General features: G+C 36.8%; 1 protein-coding gene across 1 annotated transcript in view; it reads right to left on the bottom strand.

The window, feature by feature from the left end:
• Positions 1-24,171, bottom strand: part of TYR (tyrosinase) — a 78,614-nt gene extending 54,443 nt beyond the window's left edge. Inside the window, exons 1-2 of the mRNA XM_024572712.3 lie at positions 22,887-24,171; positions 11,712-11,928 (exon numbers count right to left, since the gene is read on the bottom strand). Coding sequence (XP_024428480.2) covers positions 11,712-11,928; positions 22,887-23,705 — 1,036 coding nt within the window. The 5' untranslated portion in view covers positions 23,706-24,171. The remainder of the gene's footprint in view (positions 1-11,711; positions 11,929-22,886) is intronic.
• Between the last annotated feature and the right edge of the window lie 2,702 nt (positions 24,172-26,873).

Below are 26,873 nucleotides of genomic sequence, written 5' to 3'. Positions count from 1 at the left end.
AATAAATTGTTATTTTAATGGATTGTTTAGACAAGCAGTGTCAAACTCATTTTCACCAGGGGCCACATCAGCTGCACAGTTGCCTTCAAAAGGCCAAAAGTAATTTTAGCTCCTTATCAACTAAGGAGTAGTTATATTTGTACGGTCCTGAAATTATTTTGGCCCTTTGAAGGCAACTGTACAGCTGATGTGGCCTCCAGTGAAAATGAATTTGACTCCTCTGGTTTAGACTATTTACATCAGATTCCCAAAGCCAATGACATGTAACCATTTATATATATAAATATATATATTTTATATATTTATATTTTACATATAAATATACACTTAGAATATGTTATTATATTTTATATATAAATATATAATGTATGTTTATATATTATGTATTTAGATATCATGTATTATAACATATTTATATATTTGCCAAACCAGAAATTTGACTCAACTGTAAGACTTAAAATAGCATTAAGACTATTTCTTAACTAGTAAACTAGCCTACTCAATCACTTGTCCATTGCTTCATTAAAAGTTTTACACTTCTTATCTTTTTATAACATAAATAGTAGCTATTATGAATTGATATGGAAATTTATTTCTTAACAAAATACAAGCATACAAAAAAAAGCAACTGCTAATGCTGTTTTTATAAATGAAAACAAAGTAAGGATAGCTAAGAAAGATAGTTCTTAACATTAATAAATATATTTTAAAGACATTGACCAAATTAGAGATTTAGCTGTTCTAGATCTACTAGAACTATGATGTATATTTAGGGAAATTCTCTGTAACCAATCTGTAGGTTCATGTGAGTAGCACATAAGTTATTGAATAATTACTTTATTCTCTATGGCATTATTTCATTAATATTAAACTGGAAGAAAAGAAATTGATAACAGCTATTTCTGGAATGCCACATTGAAAATAAAATCTATATTATGTTTTCCCTAAGCCTGCTTTTCCATACACCAATAATTGTAATACTATCTTGGGTAGTGCTGTAAGTTGTATCTCTTCATGTTTATAAATCAATAAATACCAATGCACAAAACTTTGCCAATTGCTTGACAAAAGAAGGTTCTAAATATTGTGGACTTTTATTTCATTTATTTAAAAGTAAATTTCAAATATTTACCAAAAACATTTTGTTTGTATTTTTGCTTAGTAATTTTTAATTAAACTTTTATTTTTGAGATAACTCTAGATTCACATGCAATAATAAGAAATAATAGAGATATCATTGTCCTTTATTCAATTTTTCAATGGTAGCACCTTGAAAAACTATAATGCAGTATGATAGCCAAGACGCTAGCATTGAAGAAGTCAAGATACCATATAAGACACTCATATATTGTACTAGCCTTGCATTTTTGGAATAAACTTCACTTCATTCACAATGTAGAATTCTTTTTATATACTGCCAAATCCTACTTGTTAATATTTTGTTCAGGGTCTTTATATCTACATGCATGAAGGATATTAGTCTGTGTTTTTTTTTTCTTTTCTATTTTTGAATGATATTTCCTGTTATCTTTACACTATTGATTTCTAGTTTGATTCTGTTATGGTATGAAAACACAATATGTATGATTTCAATTCTTTTACTTTGTTGAGGTTTGATTTATATAGAATATGCTCTATCTTAATATGTGTTTTGAGGACGTACAAAAAGAATGTATATCCTTTTGTTGTTGGGTAAGGTGTTCTATCAATATCAATTAAATACTTTTGGGAAGACAACCCAATTAAAAAAAGGGCAAAGGACCTGAACAGACACTTCTCCAAGGAGGATATCCAGAGATATATGAAAGGATGCTCAGCATCACTAGCCATCAGAGAGATGCAAATTAAAACCACAATGAACTATCACCTCACACCAGTCAGAATGGTCACCATTAATAAATCAACAAACAAGATCTAGTAAGGTTGTATAGAAAAGGGAACCCTAGTGCACTGATGGTGGGAATGCAGACTTGTGCAGCCACTGTGGAAACAGTATGGAATTTCCACAGAAAACTGAAAATGGAACTACCTTTTGAGTTGGCAATTCCACTGCTGGGATTGTACCCCAAGAATCTTAAAACGCCAGTTCAAAAGAACCCATGCACCCCAATGTTCATAGCAGCACAATTTATAATAGCCAAGTGCTGGAAGCAGCCTAAGTGTCCATCATCAAATGAGTGGATCAAAACACTATGGTACATTTACACAATGGAATTCTACACAGCAGAGAGAAAGAAGGAGCTCATACCCTTTGCGACAGCATGGATGGAACTGGAGAGCATTATGCTGAGTGAAATAAGCCAGGTAGTAAAAGACAAATACCATTTGATCTCACCTATAAGTGGACCTTAATCAATAAAACAAAGAGTTGAGCAAAATATAACCAGAGACATTGAAATAAAGAACAAACTGACAGTAACCAGAGGTGGGGGGAGGGATAATGGGGGAAAATGGAGGGAGGGTCATCAAGGGACATGTATACAGGACACATGGACAAAGCCAAAGTGGAGTAGGATTGAGGGTAGGAGGTGAGGATGGGGGTGCAGGGGGGAGTGGTGAAGTAAAATGGAGACAACTGTACTTGAACACTAAAAATTATTTAAAAATAAAAGAAAAAAATAATAAATTAAATATTTCTGATTCATGGTGTGGTTGAGTTCTTCTATATCCTTGTGGATTTATCTCATCTTATTAATTATTAAGAAAGGGGTGTTAAAGTCTTTAACTCTAATTGTGGATTTGTCTATTTTTCCTTTCAGTTCTATTAGCTTTGGCTTCATATATTTTGGAGCTCCTCGGATTGGTACATACATATTTAGGACTGCAATGTCTTTCCACTTGGTAATCTCAGTATTACTGTCTATTGATTGCTGTTTTTTCATTAATGTATGAGATTTTCCTGCTCCTTATTTCAATTTTATACCTGTATGAGGCTGGATTTTCCTCAAATTTTTGAACCAAACACCATCATATAATATATTGAATATAGAAGCAGGCATTGAATCCAGATATCTTCTTTTATTTTTTTCAAAAATATGAAGCAGTACCATTCCACTTACTATTTTTGATATACATTTTAATTATGTTATTTTTACTAACATGATAATTCATTTTTGTTATTTTAATCAATAAATATTTTCAAATTTTCTCAGTTTAAGTTTTAAGAATGGTACATAGCTATAAATGTAACCTACATAAAAAATAGTTTGTTGGAGTTCTCCACATATTGTAAGAGTTGTAAATAGATAATGAAACCAAAAAATATTTTTGGTTTGATCATTCACTGTAGAAGATTAGAAAGCAGTCCTACAGACACAAGGTATATAGATAATTTACCTTGATATCCTGGAATATCTCATATGTGGTAAGTGAATAAATACATAAAAATAGAATTTTTTGTATTCTTTGTATTGTTTACTGCTAATGCATAGTGGCATCTTCATCTGAGATTTGTCCCAAGGAAGTAAATTCTGTATATATACAATGCTAACTCTATACTTAGAAGAGATACATTATTATTTTGCTCCTTAAAAATGTTCTAGGTTTTTAAGTTGAGTTATTGGGAAAATGAGACTATTCTTTAGCAGACAGCCATTTTCCACAATAGTGAATTCAAATGATGAAAAATTAAATGAAAGCTATGTAATATGAATATATATACATCATGAAGACTAACAGCCAATGCTAAATTATAAGGAGAGTTGAGAAGACTCTGAAGATTACAGAGAGGACAGGAGTGGGAGAAAAGGGAGACATTTCTTGTATGTGTAGTAGGAGCTAGGTATTTACACATCTTCACAATAGCCTAAATATATAATTATTCAATAAATTTCTAAAGTAAGAGAAGAGGAGCTCATAACATTACAATTGAGGTTTAAATATGGTTTAAATACTATACACCTTCCAAATCAGCGTTTCAATGCTCTTTAAAGGGCCCTTCCCAGTCTTGGGAATTCTTTGTCTTTCTCTCTCTAATGTAGCCTTCTAAAATGGTGTTCGCCAGCAGGTAATACCAGCACCTTTTCTTTTTATTTTTATTTTATCTGTTTTTCCCTTTTAAATTTTTATTCAAGTAATACATGTCCATTATAAAGTTTTATAGTTATAATGAAAACAGTGGTTTTCTGTTCCAGTTTTTAGTTCTCCAAATTTCTAGATAATGTTTTATCTCTTTTTTTGTCTTTTTAAAAATTAATTTTTTGAGGTGACAATAGTTAATAAAGTTATATAGATTTTAAGTGTACAAATCATCTGTACATTGTATTGTGTGCCCACCACTAGCACCTTTTAATTCATAGCAAAGACATCACATGCCTTAAATAAATTACTTTACTTTCTCAATATTCACATTTGGCAAGAACAATTTGCATGGCAGTACATCTAGTAGATTATGAAAAAAATGAAGGAGTCATTTAAAAACATGTAAATACATGGTAATTGATATTCCTTTTTTTTTTTTAAGAGATTGCTCAGGTTATGTCATTATTGCACTTGCTGCTAAAAGTTTACTGAGTATCAAGCAATAATATCCCCAAATTTTAAACTATTCTTTTTTTAAGTTGTTTTTCTTTCTGAAAAAAAAAATAAAACTATGAGTTTCTACCACGGAGATATTAAAACAATGTCTCTGGGTCTAAAGGAATCTGTCTCGGCAAAACTGAAAATGTCCCCTAGTGTTCAAACAGTCACAGTTTCTATCAGGCTACCACAGAATCCTGACTGGAGCGTTTCTGACAAATAGGTGCTGCTGCCCTTCTGCTTTGGGAAACAAGGCACTGACTGAAAATTTAATAGGTATTTGTGTACATAGAAATTGTGATTCACTTACTTTTTGTGAATCTAGTACATTATTATTAACTCTTCCCTGAGAGTAGCTTCTGCCATAGATATCTTAAAACATTTGTACATACCGTCAAAGTCTTCTCCATCATATAGCAGTCCCTATCTTATTTAAGTCTTTTTAGAAGTTAATGTAATCTTCTGATTACAAAATCACATTCAAAGTAAACCCACTTGGAAAGTAATACACAGGACACTGTTTTGAATTCCCTACATGTTATAGAACAGGACCTTTTTGCCCTGAGACAAAAGGTTATGCTTTAAGTCAAGTGAGTTGAGTTAGCTCATTTGACTAGAAATAGACAGTCACTTAAACTCATTGGAATAACTACATCACTGAAGATGGTGCTTTAATCAGTGAATATTAAGTATCATAAGACTGTTGTAAGGACTAGGTAATGTAATGAGAAATTAGAACATCTGGTACATAAAGATTGTTGTTATAGTTATTATGATCAGAAGTATTGCCTGATCAGAATATCAACAAGATTGCCTAGGAGGTAATTCTGGGGAGTTAAGTAACCAAGACTTGGAAAAGTTATCCCAGTCTAGATGAATTCTCTGTCAAAACCTCCCACCTTTGTTCTGAGTCAGCATTCACCAATCTATATCAAGCTACTCAGCCTTCTGACTCCCTCAGAATTGGTAAAGATATTTAGGAAAGGACTTAAGCATTCCCATTACTAGAATGTCTCACCCTGCTGAAGTAATCTCCTTGGCATTCTGGTTTACATAATCAATCTTAATTGAATTTATTTCCTTTTTCTGAGTCATTATGATCATTTCTGGATGTCCTAAGAAAGTCCTTTCTCAGGCAGGGACACTGAAAAGAAGGTTGTCCTTTAAGACTTCATTGCACACTGTTACCTTAAAACCTCATTCAAAATTTCAAAACTTCCATAATCTTTTATTAAAGCCCAGAGCTAACTTGCCACTTTCTAGACTATTCCTCAAGAAATCCTAGCAAATGAAGAGGTAAGATACTTCCAAGTGACATAGTTGACAGTCACAATAAACCAGAAAGGATTAAAGGACTGTAGGGGGAAAAGGGTTCTGGAGAATTATACTAGCAGATGTTTAGAGGTTATATGAAGACAAACTCAATTTTTTAATGACATATAGCTTAAGATGACAAAACAAGACAGATTATTAGAAATCAATGGCAGACATTTCAGAATCATTCCTGATGTGTTACTCACCTTCCTACCTCATAATCTCTCACCAAGAAGAACTTCTGGGTCTCTTTACTCTAGAGTGTACAAGAGTTTCTGCACCCTAGCCAGCTCATCTTCATCTCAATCTTGCCATCTTAAAACAAGCCCTCACCACCTATCTTCCTCCCATTGGTTCATCGATCCATCTTTCTTCATTCTGCTAAGGCTGCTAGCTTCATGTATTTCTGAAATACAGGTAGAATCATATCAATTTACTGCCTAAAAAGCTCTCATTACTCCAGTTGTCTACAGAAGTGTTTCACAAACAAGGTATGTAGACATATTCTTGAAAATATGAACACTATATCATGATGTTTAAACATTGGATTTTCAAATATATCTCTTTTACAGAGAAGATATGAAAGCCATTTACATAGACTACACTTTAGTTCCTCAATTATATAGGAATCTGTGGATGTATACTTAGGGGCCTATATTTTTCTTCCTCCAGAGAAAATTGAGAAACACTGGTATTCATGGTATATTCTGAACTCTTTCTACCTCCCGTCATTTCCCACTACAAACTTAATATTCTAGCCATACATCACTTCTCATTTTTTGTAACTAACCTCACACATTCACTCTTTTAGTCCAATGTATATACTGTTCCCGCTGCTGAAATTGCCTTTCCTTTTCTTCTCTTCTTGGTGAGAAATTATGGATATTTCAAGATTCAGTTTCATTTTTATCTTCTTAGGAAATATTTCTGCTTTATCTCTGGGTTCTAAATTCATTTTTTTATTGACCATTATATTGTGTTTTCCTCATGTGTTCATGTGGTATTTCATTAGATGGGGAGGTTCTTGAGGTCAGAAATTGTATAATATCATCTTTGTATATATTCGTTCTTCCATAATTTCCTGAAATGCCAGGATTATGGAGGGCTCTTTAAATTGAGTGAAATTAATTTTTTTCTCAGTTTAAAGAACTTCCTCTTCTTCCTTGTGAAGTGAGTGAATCCTAGTCCTTGAATGGCCACATGGAGATATACCATATTGGGCATCTCAGCATAGTATGGGATGTTACACTGAATACATTGAAAAGTGTTTTCCAGTTATAAGCTCCTATAATCCTAAATTGCACTGTGCTTAGGGCTGGAAATATGCCATTAAATTAGAGTTGTTCCTTGTTCCTGCACTTTACTCCCTTTTGTGTAACAATAACTACCTTTGCTCTTGTCTCCTTGTTTGAGAGAATTCCCCCCCCACAAAGCTGGTTATCTCCAAAAATGTCATCCATCCCTGGGTCTAGCTTGAGAATTTTTCTTTTTCATCCTTTCTCCTCCCTAGTTTTCTGCTACATTATGATCTATTTTTTTCAGATCAAGTCTATACTTGGTTTGTAAGCTAATTGTCAAAGAAAGTAATGACTGATAACTGTCAATAGCTAATTCCAGTTTAGCATAATAACATGCCATTTATTGAAGAAATGTTATAAATTCCTTACATGTATTATATCACTCAATTCTTACACAAATTCCATAAATTATTATTCTTGTCTGCATTTTAGAGATGATGAAACTAAGGTTGAGAGGTAAATAACTTACTTAACACATCCGAGAAGTGGTGGAGTTTGAATCAAATTCCAGTTGGTCTGATTGCCTTTAACCATTTTGCTAAACTGCCAGTCCTCCCCCACTCTCCAACATATGTAGTAGTTCTAATTTGGCATGAGCATTATTATTAAATTGTGAAATACAAGACACCATGAGAGGTCAGAGATTTGCATGAGAAGATTCTTTGTGTCTAATAACTATATTCCATGGGGACTAACTATTTAGCCTAATCAGAAGACTATTTTTTATAATTCATGCTTATTTTACTTTGCTTTATATAAAAATATGTCTCTTTTCCATAATTTATAAATTGTACATCTTCAATATTTATTTCAGCAATAAATCTAAGAGGAAAGCTGTGGATACATAAATAACTTTAGTAGACGAAAACACAGCAGCTGCTGCATCCCAGGAGTGGCCGTGAGGAGACACATGATAGATACACTGCTCATAAGGCCCACAGTGAAAAAGGGCAGCGATGACTGTGAGGTTCAATCAACACGGATCATTCAATTCCACCTGCATTTACTGAGATAGCAGAGTGCAATGGCTGCCTTTGCCCCTGCTTACCCAGTCCTGTTGTCCTCACAACTATCCTCACTTGAGCACTCCTCGTAAGCCAACACATCCCACACCCCCCACTACATCTGGGTTTTGAGATCAGATGTGTCTCTCTATCAAGCAAAACTTACTTCCAGATCTTTGTCTCTAATATCCTTCCCCATTGAGAGGAACCAATGTTTCTTGGAGATATGACTGATTCCAGGCCTGGGACAGTGTATGTACAAGATGACTCTAAAATATTTTATTCTACCAGAAAGGAAGTGCTAAAAAATGATGGGGATATAAAACAGAGACATAAGAACCAGCTTAAAGGTGAGCTCACAGGTGAACTTTGGGACCATTTGAATATCAAGATAATTATGCACCTTAAGGAAATATATATATATATATATATATATATATATATATATATATATATATATATACACACTATTGAAAAGATTTAAAGTCTTTACTCCATATGGTAGGCAGGAAGGAAAGGATCTCGCCAACAGCAGGATCCTAAAGTGCTGGCTGTTAATAAATGTAGAGGTAGTGCTAAAGATGGAAAGTCATCATTTCGTAACCATCAATGGATGGTAATTGCAGGAGAAAACTGTGATGAGAAGCAAGATATTTGCATAATGTTAAAAATGTCTCCATATAGTCAATTCATTAATTGGAAAGGAGAAAATGTAATTTATACAATGGGAAAATTGCACCACACCTGGAGAAAATGATTAAATTAATATGACCAACGTGAGACAGATGGTCAGCATGAGCCTCCAGATGTGACTCCTCTGAGAAAGCCACAAAATCACCTGTGTGGAATTCTGGCTAAGAATACATTACTTGGATCCAATCATGAGGAAATATCAGAAACACTCAAACTGAGGAAGATTCTATTTTAAAATGGTTGAAGGGAAGGTACTCCTCAAAACATCAATCTCTTAAGAAAAATGGCTGTGAAAATATTTCATATTAAAGAAGGCTAATGAGACATAACAACTAAAGGCTACCTGACCCAAGACAGGATCCTGTTCCAGAAAGGGAAAATGCTATGGAGGATATTATTAGGTCTATTGAAAAAACTGGAATATAAATTCTAGATTAGAATAAAACATTATGTCAATACAGAATTTACTGAAGTTGATAACTGTGCTGTGGTTATGTAAGGGAATGTTCCTGTTCTAAGGAAAAACACACCAAAGTGTCCATGGGTAAAGGAATCTGATCTATGGGAGCTACCTCAGGTAGTTCAGATTAGGAGACAGAGAAAGAAAGAAAACAGGATAAAATGTAAACAGTAAGTGAATCTGTAGAGAGTATGAGTGTGTGTATATGGTGTGTGTATGTATGTATGTATACTGTTTTTATTGGTACAATTTTTCTTTAAGCTTAAAATTATTTCTGAATCGACATTTAAAGAAAAGAGTAAAAAATGTGTCCCCAGTCAGGAAAAGCCCTTGTTAGATCAGGTCGATGTTTTCTGTCAATTGCCTATTAGTACATTAGCTTCACACAACAAATATAGATAAGCTAAACAGTGAGTTAGGTGAAGTTTGAAGTACCTTAGATATTATTTATGTGTTCGGTTATCAACACTTATTGAACACATATTATGTATCAGATAATGTGCCATGATGTGCCTTTCTTCACCTCCTTAAGTTATGTGTGAATGAGAACAAATTATTGGAAAGGAAGAAAAGAATTATCAAACAAATTTTTGTGATAGCAAGTTATTTCCAATGAACTTGATATTCTCTACTCATCTCTGTGCATTAGAAATTCATTTGAAAGCTACTAGCTGAGTTGACACAGCTCAAGCCACTTCTTTTTTATTTGAAGCCCAGACGTGAAACTCCCCTACCTTATTTCTGTGACCAGCCCACGTTCCTTTATAACAAAGCTCATGCTTTCTCACTGCTAGAAAATCTGCCTAAGAGACCTGTAAAGTACTCCAGTTCTTTTAAGTGTGGAGCCCCTGCTTGCATGTCATTATGTCAGCATTTGGAATCCTGTGAAACCCTGCACAGTCCCCATGCACACCCAAACAATCCCCCCAGATGGTGGCTGTCAGTTTGCGCATGTGCCTTAGTCTCAGCTTGTATTGGCTGAGGCTCCTGGGCACCATGCATTGCCTTCATGTATGATTATTGAAGGACCAGCTTTATATTGTCCACCTTCAAGAAACTCAGCATGCTCTGCTTGTACTCTGGTACGATGGAAAGGACTCTTGTATTTTGGCATTTGACAAATCTAGGAACAGATTTAGCTCTGCCCCTTAACAAATGAGCCATGGTACCCAAATTACTCAATATCTCTGATCTTGTTTCCTCCCTTTAAACTGGAAATAATGATGCCTTCTTTCTCAGAGGGTGAGTGTAAGGATTAAGTGAGATAGGGCTATACAAATGTTTGACATACTGCCTTGCACATAGTGATTATTTGGAAAATGTTAATCATTGATATTACTTTAGTAAAGTAATCATCCTTTTTATTTCAACAGCTGGCATCAGGATTCTTCTATAGAGTGACATTCTCTTTGTTTTAATTTCTTCTCAGGGAGCATAAGGCCTAGAGTTAGAGGGTAGAAGGACACGGGGAAATGAAAGAGTCAGGGAAATTCCTTTACATAGTTGAGCAACAGAAGTTAAAGGATAACACAATCATCACAAGGACAAGAAAACAAAACAAAACAAAAGGTTAAGGATAAAGAAGGAAAGAGAGCAAGGTTTTTCTACCTAGTAGGGTGCCAGAGGTTTTAGGAGGTGGAGTGTCTAGTGTTAAATTCTGAGTTTTTGTTTTGTTGCAAGTCAGTACCCTATGTTTATCCAAACCTCCAGTGACTTGAATTAATGTTCTTGTTTGTTTGTGTTGTTTGTAGGTTTGTTTCCATAACGCACATTGAGGTGAAGAGGATGGACTTTATGACTGGGACAGCCTTGGGCAGAGGAGAATGAACAGGTGCTGAAGGAAAGACATATGCAAGATTGAGAGCTTTGCAGGAGAAGTAAGTAAGACCTAAAGGAGACTATGAAACAGCATCTCTGATGAAGCAAAGAATCTTAAGGGATAACAGAACAGGGGCTTAACCCCCACATGTGGGTTTTATCCTTATTATAGTTAGAGGCATGGACTTGCCTCAAAGAACCTAGAGTCCAGAATATTTTAAACTAGATAAAATACAAAAGCTTAGGAAAGTATAATAGATTGCCAGTTCTATATTAATAATTACAAAAAGTTCTGAAAATATATTATTTTGTTTGGCACCAATACTCTTTTAGTGGGAAGATCTGACTCTACTTACCATTAGGCTGCCTGTTATCTCTACTGACTGCTGTAGTGGATACAGCCATACATTTTGCTAACCAGTTACTAACGTGTTCGATTATGGTGCGCTGCCTAGACTCTGCTTGGCTTAGGTACACATGACTCATGTCCTTACTCAAAATTCTGAATTTTCAAACTCTTCTGCACTTACGGTGTTGGATAAGAGATAGTAAACATAAATTCAAAAAATATATAAATTTTAAATGAGTGAAAAAGGGAAGTATTACCTTCCAGTGTGTTTCTAAAGCTGAAATTGGCGGTTCTATCCATGGAACCCGTTTCATACTGGGTCAAACTCAGGCAAAATTCCACATCGGCTGAGGAGGGGAGCCTCGGGGTCCTGGCTTTGTCCTGGTTTCCAGGGTTGCGCAGTAACGGTCCCTCTGGAGTCCCGTCGCACAGTACCTGGCGGCTGTTGTACTCCTCTGATCGGCTACAGATGATCTGCACAGAACACCTTGATGTTAAAGCTGTCACCACCTCTAAGTCAAAGTCAAAGGGGAAAGTAGGGAGGTTGAAATGCCCGGTTGCCATATTTTTATCTCTAATCATAAGGAGATTAACGATTTAAAGGAAATTGTTGAAGAAAACAGCTTTCTGCGGGTTGAAGAATAAACCACAGAAATTAAAATCTAGAAAAGAATTGTAGTCTTGAATCTAGCACTTAAGAAAATGTGTTAAGTTCCCTAAGCCTCAGCTATCAAATGGGTATAACAATGGCTTTATATAATTGTTGTCAAATACTTATTTGAGGAGAAAACTAACTTGACAGACATGTTAATTATCTGTCGTGTGGCTTCACTGGTTTGATGCCCAAGAGACCAGGTATGGCCCAGAGTTTAGGTCTGTACCCCTCTGATTTTATCTCTTTCTGTATCTTCTCTGGCTGGATGACCAATTCCATGGCTGAATTATATGATCAGAACTCCCCAATTCCTATCTCCAGTTCAAAATAAGTCCTCTGAACTCTTAAATCTGTATGTTCATCTCCGACTCCATTTTTCAATGTTATCTCACATGCATCGCGAATGTAACCTTAAAACCCCCAAATCTGTTATTCTCTCTACATTTTCTAGCTCACCAACCATTCTGCAATTCAAGCCAGAAGCCCATGAATTATCACGTTTAAGCCAGAAACTGGTATTTACTGTTTGTATTTTATTCTCTTTTGTCTTTCGCATTGAAACCATCAACCAATATTGTCAATTCTGCCTCCAGAGAATACCTTGAATCTGACAGCCGCTCTCCATTTGCTGGAAACTCTGTGACCCTGCTGTTCAATTCTGGTGGGCCCCTCTCTTCTGGGCATTGCAGGGGCCCCTTCGTCCCATGCCTTTTGTCCTCCCATAAGAACACCCATTCCTTGCCGTGCACCTGACATTCTACCCAGTCTTCAAAGTCAAGGCAATATTTTGAAAAACAACACTGTAGATTCTGACTTAAAAAAGTAATTCAAAAAGATTTGACTCTAAATATGAAGTTATAGGCATCCTTCACTGAAATATTCTGTTTATAGTTTTCTTTATATGTATGTGGAACAGTGGACTATGATAAAAATATTTGACCAAATAAGACAAAAGTAGCTCTTTCAATAAATATAAAATAAAAATTCTAAGGGGTTAATAATATCACATTATAATTTAATTGACAGATTAATATTTTAGTGGTATATAAATTAATTCTTCATTTTAAAATCATCGATGCCTTAGATTCAATGAAAGCAAGTAACTAGGTAGCAAGATGTCAACCCTAAACCGAAACATCAGTGCAGGAGAACCTGCCCTGCCGTCACTGACTGTTCATGATGGGCACATTCTTCCACAGGAGACGTCTGCCCAGTCACTAGATAATATTCTTCTTTGTCCAACTTAAATGTTCTTCACTTTAGTCTCCCATGATAAAAAATTCTGTATACTTCCCTTAAAAATTGTAATCTCCACAAGGATAACTTTCTTCTTAAATGATTATTATTGTTGATTCTCAGAATCTAGGATAGAGGCTCAATGAATATTTGATGAGGGAATAAACAGATCACAGGATAAACCAATGTATCTTCAACTACAAATATGTGTTGAACACACTTTTTTCCTTATTCTTTTATTGTTAACAACTTCTGCACTACAAGATATTTACAGAAATATATCACTTTTAGTAAATATATATCAGGGCCCTACTGTGTCCCAGACCATGACAAAAACATCACTATGCACATTTTAAAAACTTCTCACCTTGTTGGTTTATATGATCTTATCTTTATTTCAATGATGAGAAAACTAAGTCTTACTGTGGAAGAATACAAAGGGCTACAATATCTAGAGCCCTCTGTTATGGTTAACAATTTTACAGACAACAGGTAAGGCACAAGAATAATATTTTGCAAGTGAAAAGAATTCTTGGTCAGCTGTTTGTACCACAGTTGAAAATAATCAAGACAACCCTATCAGTCTCCTGCTCCCGTGCATTTGCAATCTATAGGACTGTCAAAGCAAATTAAATCACCATCAACTGAATAAGCCCTGTGCCCCGGGAATGGCTGTTGCTGTGTTAAATAAGAAACACTTAGGGAAGCTTCTAATTTTTGGTCAGTAAAATAATATTTATGAGTTGAAAAGAATCAGTCTCTAAAATTGAGGTGAATATGGGATTCAATTCCGGTTCAACTACTTACTAGCAGTGTATCAATGAGCATGATATTTAGATTTGTTAAGTCTCAATTTTCTCAACTATAATATGAAATAATAAATCCATCTAACACTGTATAATATAAATATGTGATTAATATATTGATAATATAATAAATACTAATTTAAATAACATAACTCTGACTCAACAAATGACAGCTTCTAGTTTTCTTTGTACTTCAACACACTCCACAATCCTTTTTTTATGCATAATTGAGAACTAGAAGAGTTAGGTAGCTTTTCTAAGGTCATAGGATGTTTAGGGTTAGAGCTATAAAATTAATATGCATTCCTCTTATTCCAAAGCTATATCAACTACATTTATTAGTGCCTGTAAGTGACTTAGGAATGTCTCAATAAAGCCAATGTAACTTTTGTTTTAGATGTAATGTGTTGGATTCATTTATAGTGTCAATTAAGTAGACATTATGGCAGGAACATAGAGGAGATCACTTTCATTTCTGTTTGAATAATAGAACATCTCATGATATTCTTGGTTAAATTAGAGAGGTTTGAATGGAACTATTTTTGCTGAAATGCCACCTGCCAAGTGACTAAGTGTTCAGATGACTGGATGTATTAGTAACAAGGAGGAAATCTACCTTGGTTCCAGAAATAATTTGAAAAACTTAACCTCAAATCATTGTCTTTCTATTTGATACAGAGGGGAGGCAGGGTAGGAGAAATTGTTAGCACTAATGTCGTGGCCAATCATGTAGATCACAATCAGAAAGACATGGTTCCCAATATTGACTCTTTATTAGCTACATGACCTTGGACAAAATACGTAAGCTCTCTGAGTATCAAGGTTTTTCATTTGTAAATGGGGATTATAACAACTTTCTATGAAAGATAAAATCATCTAACACATGTAAAGCCCTTAGTACATAGTGCCAGGTATAGAGTGTTTAATAATAGCAGCTCTTAAAATTTATTGAATACAAGACCATTGGGCAGGCCACCAAATTTTTTTAACTCTGATTATATAATACCTGTTGAATATTCATTATTATAGTAACTAACATTGGAATATAATATAAGGACATATTATAATAATAATTTCTACACATGTAACTCAAAGAATATGTTAGGTACTAAATTAATTATTTTCCATTAACATATTTCATCAAATCTCTTCACAATGCTGCTTTACAATATTATTTTAATATTATTTTAATATTTTATTGATTATGCTATTACAGTTGTCCTGGTTTTTCTCCTTTGTCCCCCTCCACCCCACACTCCTCACTCCCTTAGACAATACCCCAATGTGGGGGGGGCCCCGCCTGCAGGGCACCCCCCCCCAACCAGGCCACCACGGATGAGAATAAGTCTACCAAGACATGATCTGCTTGGGGAGGAAAGGTGGCCGATCTCTCAAAGGAGAAGGGCCAAGAGCCTTTTCCTCAATGGGCTTTTATTGGGTTCAATTTGCACAGTAATACAGGTAAAGCTCATCAATCATTGTCGGGCAGTAAGGATCAAATAATAGATAACAAACAAAGAACTCTGAGGGCTTATTCTGAGTCAGGGCCAGTTAGCCAAAGGGCTATAAGACTTTGGGAAGCAAAATCATTTCAGACTTGGACCCTTATCATTTAAATTGAGGATATTAGCAAAGCAGGTTCCACAGGATTTTATGTATTCTTTCTTAGGCCTGATTTCCCCAGGGAATCTGCCCTTTCCAGCACAGGGCTGCACCCACCTCTGGCATTGTTTCAGGCCTAAATCGGCAGGGAAAGTAAGGCAGCCAAGAGATTAGGAGACTTCTAGCAGACAGAATGAGGACTCAGGCTATGTCAAAGCCAAGGGGCGAGAGTCCATCACTCCTTTTTCTATAGCCCCCCAAGTCCTTCCCTGTGGGCCTCTTCATGGCCATGCCTGTCTTAGGTCATCCCTCCCTTGAGGAATCTTACCCATCATTGGCTAACTGGTCAGGCTCAGGGCCAAGCAGGGTAAAATAAAGCAGGCAGAGGCGGCACCCCTGCCAGGGAGATAAGCTTTGTCTCCTTAATGGATTATGGTCCCAAGGTCTCTGACTCAGCCTTAGCCATGGGGGGTTTATAGCCTCTGAAACCAGGCAGGGCAATTCCCAACACCCCAACCCTTGTTCATGTCCATGAGTCATGTGTCTAAGTTCTTTGGCTACTGTACTTTACATCCTCATGGCTATTCTGTAACTACCTATTTTTACTTCTGAATCCCTTCACCTCTCACCCACTCTCCTCCATCCCCCTCCCATCTCCTTATCTTTAACTTTTGCCATTTTAATTATGATATGTCTTGGAGTGGGCCTCTTTGAATCCATCTTGTTTGGGACTCTCTGTGCTTCATCAACTGGCATGTCTATTTCCTTCACCAGATTAGGGAGGTTTTTTAAAATTACTTTTTCAAATAAATTTCCAATTTCTTGCTCTATCTCTTCTCTTTCTGACACCCCTATGAAGTGAACATTGAACTGCTTAGAGCTATCCCACAGGCCGATTACACTATCCTCATTTTTTTTTTTTTGGATTCTCTGCTCTGATTGGTTGTGTTTTTGCTTCCTTATGTTCCAAAATATTGATTTGATACTCAGCTTCACTCACTCTACTGTTGTTTCCCTGTAAGTTGTTCTTTATTTCAATTAGTGTAGCCTTCACTTCTGACTGGATCTTTTTTATGCTGTTAAAGTCCTCATTAACTTCCTTGAGCATCCTTATAATAAATATTTTCAACTCTGCATCTGATAGATTGCTTATCTCCATTTCATTTAGCTCTTTTTCTGGGGTTTTAATCTGTTCTTTCCTTTTGGCCATGTTTCTCTGTCTCCTCATTTTGGCAGCCTCCCTGTGTTTGTTTCTATGTATTAGGTGAAGCTGCTTTGACTCTGTGTCTTGGTAGTATGGCCTAATGTCGTAGGTGTCCTATAGGGTCCAGTGGCACAGCCTCCCTATCACCCAAGCTAAGTACTCAAGGTGCACCCTTTGTGTGGGCTGAGTACATCCTCCTCTTATAGTTGCTGATGTACACCCTCCTCTTATAGAGCCTTGGTTCTGATGGCAGATCAATGGAAGAGATTTAACCAGGCCAGTCAGCTTCAAGGATTGGCTGTGACCACTTACCCTGAACCTCCACCCTCTGTGGAGGGTCAGCTGTGCAGGGGAAAAATGGTGGTGCTCCAGCGTGGTCTGTAGCTGTTCACTGGGAGCACTGGCACTAGTGTTTCCCAGGTGGTGCAGGCCAAGATCAACCCCTATCTGTGTTTTGCTTGAGGCCACCCTGTCTGAGTTGTAAAGCAGTCTGAGATGGCTGCTACTTGTGCTGGGCTTAGAGATTTCCAAGCAAAGCCAAGCTGTGAGTCTAGGCTGCTAGTTCCAGGCCTGGGGCTCACTGAGGCCAGCTGATGCTTATTTGAGAGGATTTAGGAAGTTTCAAGCATGGGCCAAGACCAGCCATTCATATGAAAATGCAGCTTGGGTGGGCCTTAAAGTGGGTAGGGCAGAGTCTCTGGGGATCTCCAAGGCAGGTCAAACAGTGTTAGCCATGTTGATAGAATCTTAGATATGGCACCAGTCTGCTGACTCTGTAGGGGTAAGGACCAGAAAAGGGACAATGGCCTCTGCTCACCTTGATGCCAGACACCTCAGTCTCCCCCTGCATGCCACTCATGCCCCTCAATCTCCACCCTGGTGCCAGAGCTCAGAGGGAGTGAGTCTGAGTAGGTGAGTCCATGTGTGGATTCTTTAAGAGAAACTGCTTGGGGCTCCAGAAGTTTCTTCCACTGACTCAACTTTTGTAGCCAGAAGTTGTGGGGACTTATCTTCCTGGCACTGGAACTCTGAGCTGGGGCCCTGGTGTAGGGCTGGGACTCCTTGCTCCCAAGATATCCCTCCCAAATTTTTATCCATCACACATTTATGTAGGACCTGCCTGTTCCACATCTGCACCCCTCCTGCCAGTCTGGATGGATGTGGTCTCTTTAATTCCGTAGTTGTCAGGCTTCCATTCAACTCAATATGTCAGTTCCGAGTGATAGTTTTTCTATATTTTAGTTGTAATTTTGTTGTGGTTGTGCAAGGAGGTGAGCCATGTCTGTGTATGCTGCCATCTTGACCAGAAGTCTCCAGACTTGCTCTTGAAGTCAGGCACTTTGGACTGCCCACGGTCCTTCCCAGATTTCCTTCATTATTATTTTAACTTTAGAAAAAAAAGATATCAGAGTAGATTTGCCCAGAATCTTGTAGCTAAGTTTACAATAGTCTACTGAAACTCATGTTTATATGACCCAAAAGATTACATACCCTTTCCATGATACTGTTCAGTTTCCTATTCCATTCAGTATTTCCATTAACACAGAAAACAAGCATATATGATAATTGCTCCCCAGTCTTTTTGTTGCTGAGAAAAACCAAAGGTCAGAGCGTCTAAATAACTTATCCAGTATCATCTGGTAAATGGCAAGGGTCTTTAAACAAGAATTTGTTCTTTTTCTATTTCAACACCTATGATATATAATAATAATGGGGAAAATTAAAGTGTACCAAGTCAAATGCAAAAAGGAGATAGAAGATACAGATGTATTAATGGAGAAGGTGAACCTAGACAGTGCTCTCTTACATTTAAAGAAATAGCAATAAACTACCAGTTATTAAAAGCTTTCAGGAGCCAAGATTCTTATTATGGCACTAGAGGTTTTGTCTGAAAAAAAATGTAGAACATATGACATTCCACAGAAATTTTTTCATGAAAAAAAAGAGAGAGAAGCTGTTATTTCATTGAGCTGTTGCCATGGTTACCTAAAACCCATGACTTTCTGCTAAAATGTGACTTTTTTTCTTCCCACTGTTTGCTTCCATGTGATGTGCTTTTCACCTGATGAGTGAATTCCCTGGCAACATTTCCCTCATGTCTATCATCTAGGAAATTGTTTTTTCTCTTCGTTTTGATCCATCATGACAGCTGTTCCCCCCATTCTACCTTTTGTTTTATTGGCTAGCTTTTCTGCTGCCTGCATAACATTGAATTTAATTGTGTTGAGCATAGGTATTTGTCCTTTAATATTATTAATAACCTCCCCATCTCCAAAAATAATGAACTGTTTTAATTGATGACAATCATGCTTTTCCTTGAAAAGTTTTTGACACTAAACAAAAAATAAATGAATATAAACATACAAAAAAGATGTGAATTCTGAATACAAGCTTTCTAATAAACTAATATTAAGTACCTGATTTTTAATGTATTATTTTACTTAATAGAAAACCTTATCATTCAATATTATTAATCACTTTAAATGACACTCAGATATGCTTGATCTTTTTTGTTATGTGGTCCCTTCTTTTCAGGCACACACACACACACACATGCCCAGACAGAACCATACCAAATGTCTTCTTCCAGACTGTAAGTTTACTGCTTATAATGGCATTGTTGTATCCTTAGCCTTAGGGAACTCATGTTTTAAAGAAGTACCGTGTAAAATTCCAGAAATCCAGCCATGCAGAATTTCACTTTTAATGTTTGTTAGCATTGGAGTTAATATTTCTATGAGTTTTAATTTTGTTTCTTTCAACATACATTCGTAAAGCCCATTCCATGTATATATCATGCATCTGTGGATATAAGAACAAATATGAAATGGTTTCTACCTTGGAGCAGCTGTCAACCTGGTAGAAAAACAGGTTTAAAAACAATGACATGCACTGAAGAGTTGTAGGTGTTATGATACAGATCTGTACAAAGGGTAATAATGATAACAAAGAGGTCAGGGTTAATTCTACTTGAGCAGTGGATGTGGAAGATTTTTATTATAATATGAATGAAAAGGACTACATCAGTATATTTGCCCCAGTTGTCTGTGCAATCGAATTTAAGGGAGTCAAAGTGACTACAACTAAAATTTTATACCTATAAATTAGTGGTGTATTTAATTCCTTCTAAGTCTAACTGGCTCTTTGTAAATAGGGAGCAACACGGTTGGCTTGAAACAGTATAGGAGTCAGAGGTACTGGGTTTAGTCTTCAACTGTGTGACCCTGGACAAATCATCCTAACTTCTGGGGCCTCTCTATCTTCCTTTATAAAAATGTGGACACAATACTAGATACTATTGAAGGGTCTCACAGTCTCAGAGGTCACAAATGCTATGAATCTCTAAAATTCTATTTTGTGTCAAGTAAAAAATAACTAAAATCAAGGGGAATATATAGGCTTTGCGTCAAAGCGGCTGTCAGTCTAGCTGATTTAGAAGGTATTAATGAGTATGGAAGCTTTGTGATTTCACCTCACACAAAATAGTCTAGTTCTTGATTTGAGTGTTCAGTGCAGCAAAAATGTTTAACCAAGTGGTGTGTTTATTATAGAACTTGAGTTTATAAAGTGGAAGAGGTACCAAAACAATCTAATATTCATTAAACCAGTGATTCTCAGTGCTGTCTGCTCATTAGAATCGCATGAGAAGGTTTTGAAATGCAAATGCCTAGACTTCACAGTGGACCAACTGAATATGATTTTCTGGTAGAATTTAGATGGGAGCCCATGTGATTGTTTGGGGGGTTTTGTTTTGTTTTTTAAAGTTCCCTAAATAATTTAGATGCTGAGAACTACCAAGTTAAGTCAATGTAAACAATTTATCTTAATTTTAAAAGACTGTAATGAGAGATTGTATGAAGGAATGGAAACAGTCAGCTAAAAGTTGGTTTTCACTGTCCCTTCATGCAGTAACACCACATACAATAGGTGAATATGAATGTTCATTCATCTCACCTTCCTTATTTAAACTATTGTGTACTTGGTTTTTGTCAATGGCCTTTGTCCACTCTACTTCCTAATTTCCTTTTTAACACCAGTTACTACACAGCAGTTAAAATATAGAACTACATTGAAACTAATGTTATAACAATTTAGTCTAGTATTTAACTATTAGATTCAATAAGTTTTATATAGAAATGAAATTCGCCACAATCATAAAGGAACAAAAGGACAATTTTTCTCTAAATAGTTAATAAATGATTCAAAAATAATTATAAATATAATTCACGTGTCACCAAGTAGCATACATCTCATGTAATTAAATATCAGTTGGTATCTATCTATTAAGCTTCAGTGTGGATATTACAATATTTTTGGTAATTTAGATAATCCTGGGTCAAGTGAAGCTGTACAGTTAAGGAAAGCATTATAATTTCCTTGAGTGAAATGACTGAAAATCCCACATCCAAGCTTAGCAGTATTTTAAGCAGTAACAGAGGTTGTGAGGGTTAGATAAGAGTTGTGCACTTATAGATTTAGGCAGGAGGGTCTGAAGTCTTATTGAAATAGATTTTTTCCCAAGCACCTTTTTAATAGCCTTTCCTGCACAAATACATTAATTAATCTTGGTAAATAGCTGACATTAGTGACACCAGGCATTATACAGCAACCATTTTTCAATGAGCTCAAATAGGCTCCATTTGGAAGGTGTGAGAACTTAGTGGGGGGAGGGAGAGGCAAAGGGACAGATGGGAAGCCGTACACATTTCAAAACTTCAGAATGTGAAGTGCAAATATAAGATCCTTCCCATCTTATTTAAATAGTAGGCCTAGTTCCATAAAGCACTGTTATAATACAAATGTTTGGAATACAAACAGAAAAACATTCCTTCTATCTAATGGTTTAAAATGATAAATAATTAAAGATATATTTCTTTGGTTACCTTTTGCCCCTAATCCAGAATGAAAATTTAGAATAAGAGAAATATAAATTAAATTTTAGAATAGCAATTCTTTATCTTGTACCTCTAAAGTATGCATGTTTTAGGGGGGAAAGAGTTAATTTCTTATGCAGCTTAAGGAAAAAAAGAGACAGAATGGCCATATCTTTTGGCTAAAGACATCCAGCAGTCACGGCCTTGGCAATAATAGTGTTGGGTGATGATGAAGCCAGTCTTTCAGGTAACAAGTCTTGTCTCTGCTGCTAACTAGCTCAGTGATCTTGTACAAGTTACCTACTATCTTTATACCTCAGTTATTTAATCTTTAAAATGGGAATAGTTAATAAAACTATTAAATTAGTTAATGCACAAAAACAGTTGCAACAGGGTTTCACACATGCTAAATGCTCAGTCAATGTTAGCTATTTTCATTATTTACCTATTTGGGCCTCAAGGTTCTCATGCATTAAAAAAAAAAAAAAAAAGATTTAACCTAAAGACTATTCCCTAAATTATCCTGATGGTAATAAGCACCAGAGACATTTAGTACATAATGTTTCCCCAGGACCCTCCACTAAAGATTCTGATCAATGGGTCTGGGATTAGGCCAGGGATTTGTACTTTCAATATGTGCTCTGTATGAATTTCATTGTGATGCAAATTTCAGAAACACTGGCATAGGTCATTTATTTATTTAATCATCTAAATATTTATTCATCCATTCTTTTAATAAATATTAAGCCCTTACCATTTGCAGGTCACCATCCTAAGTGCTGGAGGATACAGTGATGAACCAAATATTCTCTTTATTAGAATTTGGGAATTTAGTGGAAGATATCAGACAAATAAGCACAGAAATATCTATGTAACTACAATTGTGAAGTGTGCTCTATTAAAGGAAAAATACAAGGTATGTTGAGAGTTTTGAATAGGGGTCCTTTTCTACTCCTGGCAGAAGAGATTAGGAGGGAGGTTTACTCAGACCTACCTGCAGAAGGGATTACTAAATTTCCTTTAAGCCCTGATATTGTGTGTTCAGCACACCTTACCTGCCAAGAGGAGAAGAAGGATGCTGGGCTGAGTAGGTTGGGGTCTGTTGGGTTGCGCCCTCCCATATATTCATCCGTGCAAATGTCACAGTTTTCAGCATCTCTCCAATCCCAGTAAGGAATGGTGAAGTTCTCATCCCCTGTAAGCTCCTGGATTTCTCGTTCCCACAGCAACAAGAAGAGTCTGTGCCAAGGCAGGAAACCTGGTGCTTCATGAGCAAAATCAATGTCTCTCCAGATTTCAGACCCCCCAAGCAGTGTGTCCCTTGACACATAATAGTGCATCCAGACAAAGAGGTCATAAATGTTGATGTCACTAAACATGGGTATTGACCCATTATTCATTTGGCCATAGGTGCCTGTGGGGATGACGTAGTCTGGGCTAGTAGTACGCTTTGCTAAAGTGAGGTAAGCAAGAAATTTGTTCTTCTCTGCAACACTCAAATCAAAGATGTTTCTTCTCACCAAAAGTCGTCTTTCTGTGCAGTTTGGTCCCCCAAAGCCAAACTTGCAATTTCCACAGTTGAATCCCATGAAGTTGCTAGAGCACTGGCAGGTCCTGTTATAAAAGACAGAGGGCCAGGACTCCCGGTCATCCACCCCTGTGAAGGGGAATTGAGGCCCAAGGGGTGCATTGGACAGAACAATGTCCTGACAGGAACCCCTGCCTGAAAGCTGGCCACAGGGACTCCCGTCACCCCTCCATGGTGGGCAGCATTCCTTCCCCATCAGGTCCTTGGAGGACACACAGGCTCGAGGGAAATGGCCATTGGAGGTCTGGAAACTCCACAGCAGGCAGTACAACACAGCCAGGAGCATTCTTCCTCTAGTTCTCACGAGGTCTGTTTGAGCTGGGCAATCGAGCCACACACTTCTCTTCCAACTCCCCCTGCAGTTGACTGTCACATGTTTTGGCTAAGTCCTATATAACACCACTCCCACCTCCAGCATCAAACACTCTCCGTCTTTCTCTTAAGCTTTCATCTTCTGAAAACCACATGACTGATTTTGTTGGAGTTGGCATGTACCCCGCAAGTGAGATAGGCCTGAGAAACACTACTCACCATTAATAGTTTCTTATGGTTAGAATAATAATAAATAATATTATTAATAATAATGCCTGATCTATGTAAAACCCAGTTAATTGACTATGAAATCAATGATGATTTGAATTTGAAAACAAGAAGTAGTGTTAGTAATAGAGGCTCTCCTGCTAAGAAAGCTCTGGAAGTTTAGACATTGTGGTGTAAGGTAGATGTGTCTCAGTGACCATAAATAGGCCACAGCATTTCAGAGGTAAGTTTTGCAAAAAAAAGGACCCTTCAGAGCCCAAAGATTATTTCTTATATCTGAATATATCACAGCTTATTTATTTTGTTTAAAGTATCAGAAGAAAAAAATCATCCTGCTACTCTTCCCTGATTATCCTGATGCATTTGGCTGCTTGCCAGCTCTCTAAGCCCTCATTTTCTGACTATTCCTAAGGATAGGTCACTTTGCTAGGTGGGTGATCTGCCTTATTTAGGGGACATTTACTAGTTAATATCCCAAAGGAAACTCTTCTTCTTTTTAATGCTGTAGCCATTGCCAAGTTTTCAATTCAGTGAGTGACTGACTCAGGATTTTTGTATTTATTCAACAAATATTTATTGATCATATAAATTCTTCCAGGAATTCTTTCCCTGTGTATATAGTGACCTGCATAAATTAAAATGTGTGAATAAAAACATAATTTTACCACTTACACTAATTTTCAGTGAGTAGTACAAATAATAAATACATGAGACTTTTAACGGAGGGACATCTTGTGAACTGAGGATCCTTGAAAGAATTGCCCAGATTTTTATAATAGTATTCAATGCTTACTTAGGGAGTACCTTGAATGAAACCTTACATGGTGGGGATAAGTTAGAGAGACAAATGAGAAAGAAGTGACTACTTCAGGCAGGAGAACTATAGGGGAGGGAGCTGCATTTCACTGGCAGAGCATTGGATTCAGATAGGCTCCCCACATGATAGGAAATTAAACCTGGGACCAATCTTTGGAGGGGCTTAAAATGAAATAGTTTGAACTAAGGTGAGTTGAAGAATTAGAGGATGAGAGTAGTCAAATCAAAGTTGCCTCTCTTGGACTTCTTCCTCATCCTGCTCCATAGGCACACCTGGGTGGTCCCGGGAATGCAAAGAGCAAATGCGAAAGGTGAAAAGCTCTGAGGAAAGCCACAGTGTCTGGGCTCTTGGCTGCAGGATTCTAGGGAAGGTTGTCACTATCCTCGTGGCCCTGGAATGTCAGCCTGTCTGCCTTCTTCCCTTTCTGCTGAAGTTTATCTCATGAAAAAACGGCTGGGCTCCTTCTTACTACTCTCTGGAGTCTCAAAGCAAGCTTTCTAGGTGGAAAGAGCCATGTGTGGGTGAAGAGGAAGAGAAGAGAAGTTTCCATGGAAATGCTGCCTCTGGCTGGGATCAGGAAATCATCACATGATCTCCACAAGGAGGCTTAATCTTTTTTCTTCCTCCTTTCTGAGCCACAAAGAGATTAAAACAGGGCTTCTAGTCCCTGGGGAGTCTTGATTCTGTATTACTTTTAACCGCATGGGACCTTTTGTAATTCTGTTCCATCTACTTGCAGACAGAATCTAACTTCTCATGTTCAATTTAATTAAGAATTTTGTTTTCCACTTGCCCCTCTGTCTCAGTGAATAACTTAGAAAGCTTCCGTCACGCCACCGGGCCTCTGTGTCTACCCTCCCAAGTCTGCTTTTTCCTAATCTTCAGAGCATGCTCAGAGGAGTGGCTACAATGTCATTTGTCCTCTAATTTCTTTCACAGGGTTGATTTCTTTAAATTAACAGACCTCATTCTTATTCTCAAATATGGATATCAGTCTTATTGTCAATACAAACTTCTTAAGTATCAAACCTCATTTAGACTGGTTCCTCTCTGAACTCAAGGTGAACTCTAGGTGTTTCTAGTTTATAGAATTTGAGTGTTCTATCTTTTCCTGTAAGATTATTGTATGAGTCAGCACCTCAGTTCATGAAATACTCTGTTAGCCAGTACTAGGGGCTCAATAAATATTCTGCAAAGATTTATTGAGCATCAGTGTTCAGGCATGTACTGAGACATGCAGATGACATGGTAAGCACAAGTGAGAACTTTCTACCCTCATGAAGCATGTTAATATCTATTAAAATAATATTTTCATTTTAGTAATTTTAAATAAAATTTATAACTATATATATTTTAAGCAATTTTTTCCTGGTTAAATGTCGTTTTAAACTGCTATAAAAGACAAACAGAGCTACTAAGGAAGATGGAAGAAGGACCTATCTAATCAAGAAAGGTTTTCTGGGACTAGTTACATGTCAAGTATCCTCTGAAACTTTAGTAGAAGCCTGTTTAGTGAAAAGAACAGTGGCTGTGAGAGCCTGCCACACAAAAGGAGTTTCATATGCAAAGTGAAAGGGGCGTGGCACGTTCAGGGAACCGAAGGTCCTTTCAGGGGGTTATAACCTGCAAAGCTGTAAGATGTGATACAAGTATGGAGGCATGTATGTGGATGCGATCAGAGTCCTAGAAGGGTTTACAGCAGAGTTTCGAAATAATCACGAGACAATTAAAAAATTCTACTCAAGCTGCTGAGATGACAACAGGGGTGGGGGTGAGAGCAAGAATAAATGTAAAAATAATTGTTAGAGATTACTGGAATAATCCAGGCAAGAAATTATGTAAATTTGAACCAGAATGATGATCCCTGAGGTAGAAGTGATGAATTCAAGAGGACAAAAAGGTGACGGGGAGAGAGATTTGGAGTTGACATCTAGGTTTCTGGCATGTGCCGTTAACTAAAATGAGGAACAGTCAAGGATAAAGTGTGTGTGGGAAAGGAATATGGGTGCGCTGTGGACATGTGGAATTTGAGAGATGAAGCTATAGTCTAGCCGTAAACAGTTGTCCTCTGTTGTCTGAAGTTTGCGTTGATCATTC

The sequence above is a fragment of the Desmodus rotundus genome, chromosome 5, assembly GCF_022682495.2.
Source record: "Desmodus rotundus isolate HL8 chromosome 5, HLdesRot8A.1, whole genome shotgun sequence".
Taxonomy (NCBI): domain Eukaryota; kingdom Metazoa; phylum Chordata; class Mammalia; order Chiroptera; family Phyllostomidae; genus Desmodus; species Desmodus rotundus.
Note: the sequence above shows the minus strand (reverse complement) of the source record. Positions and strands in the feature narration are given on the sequence as shown.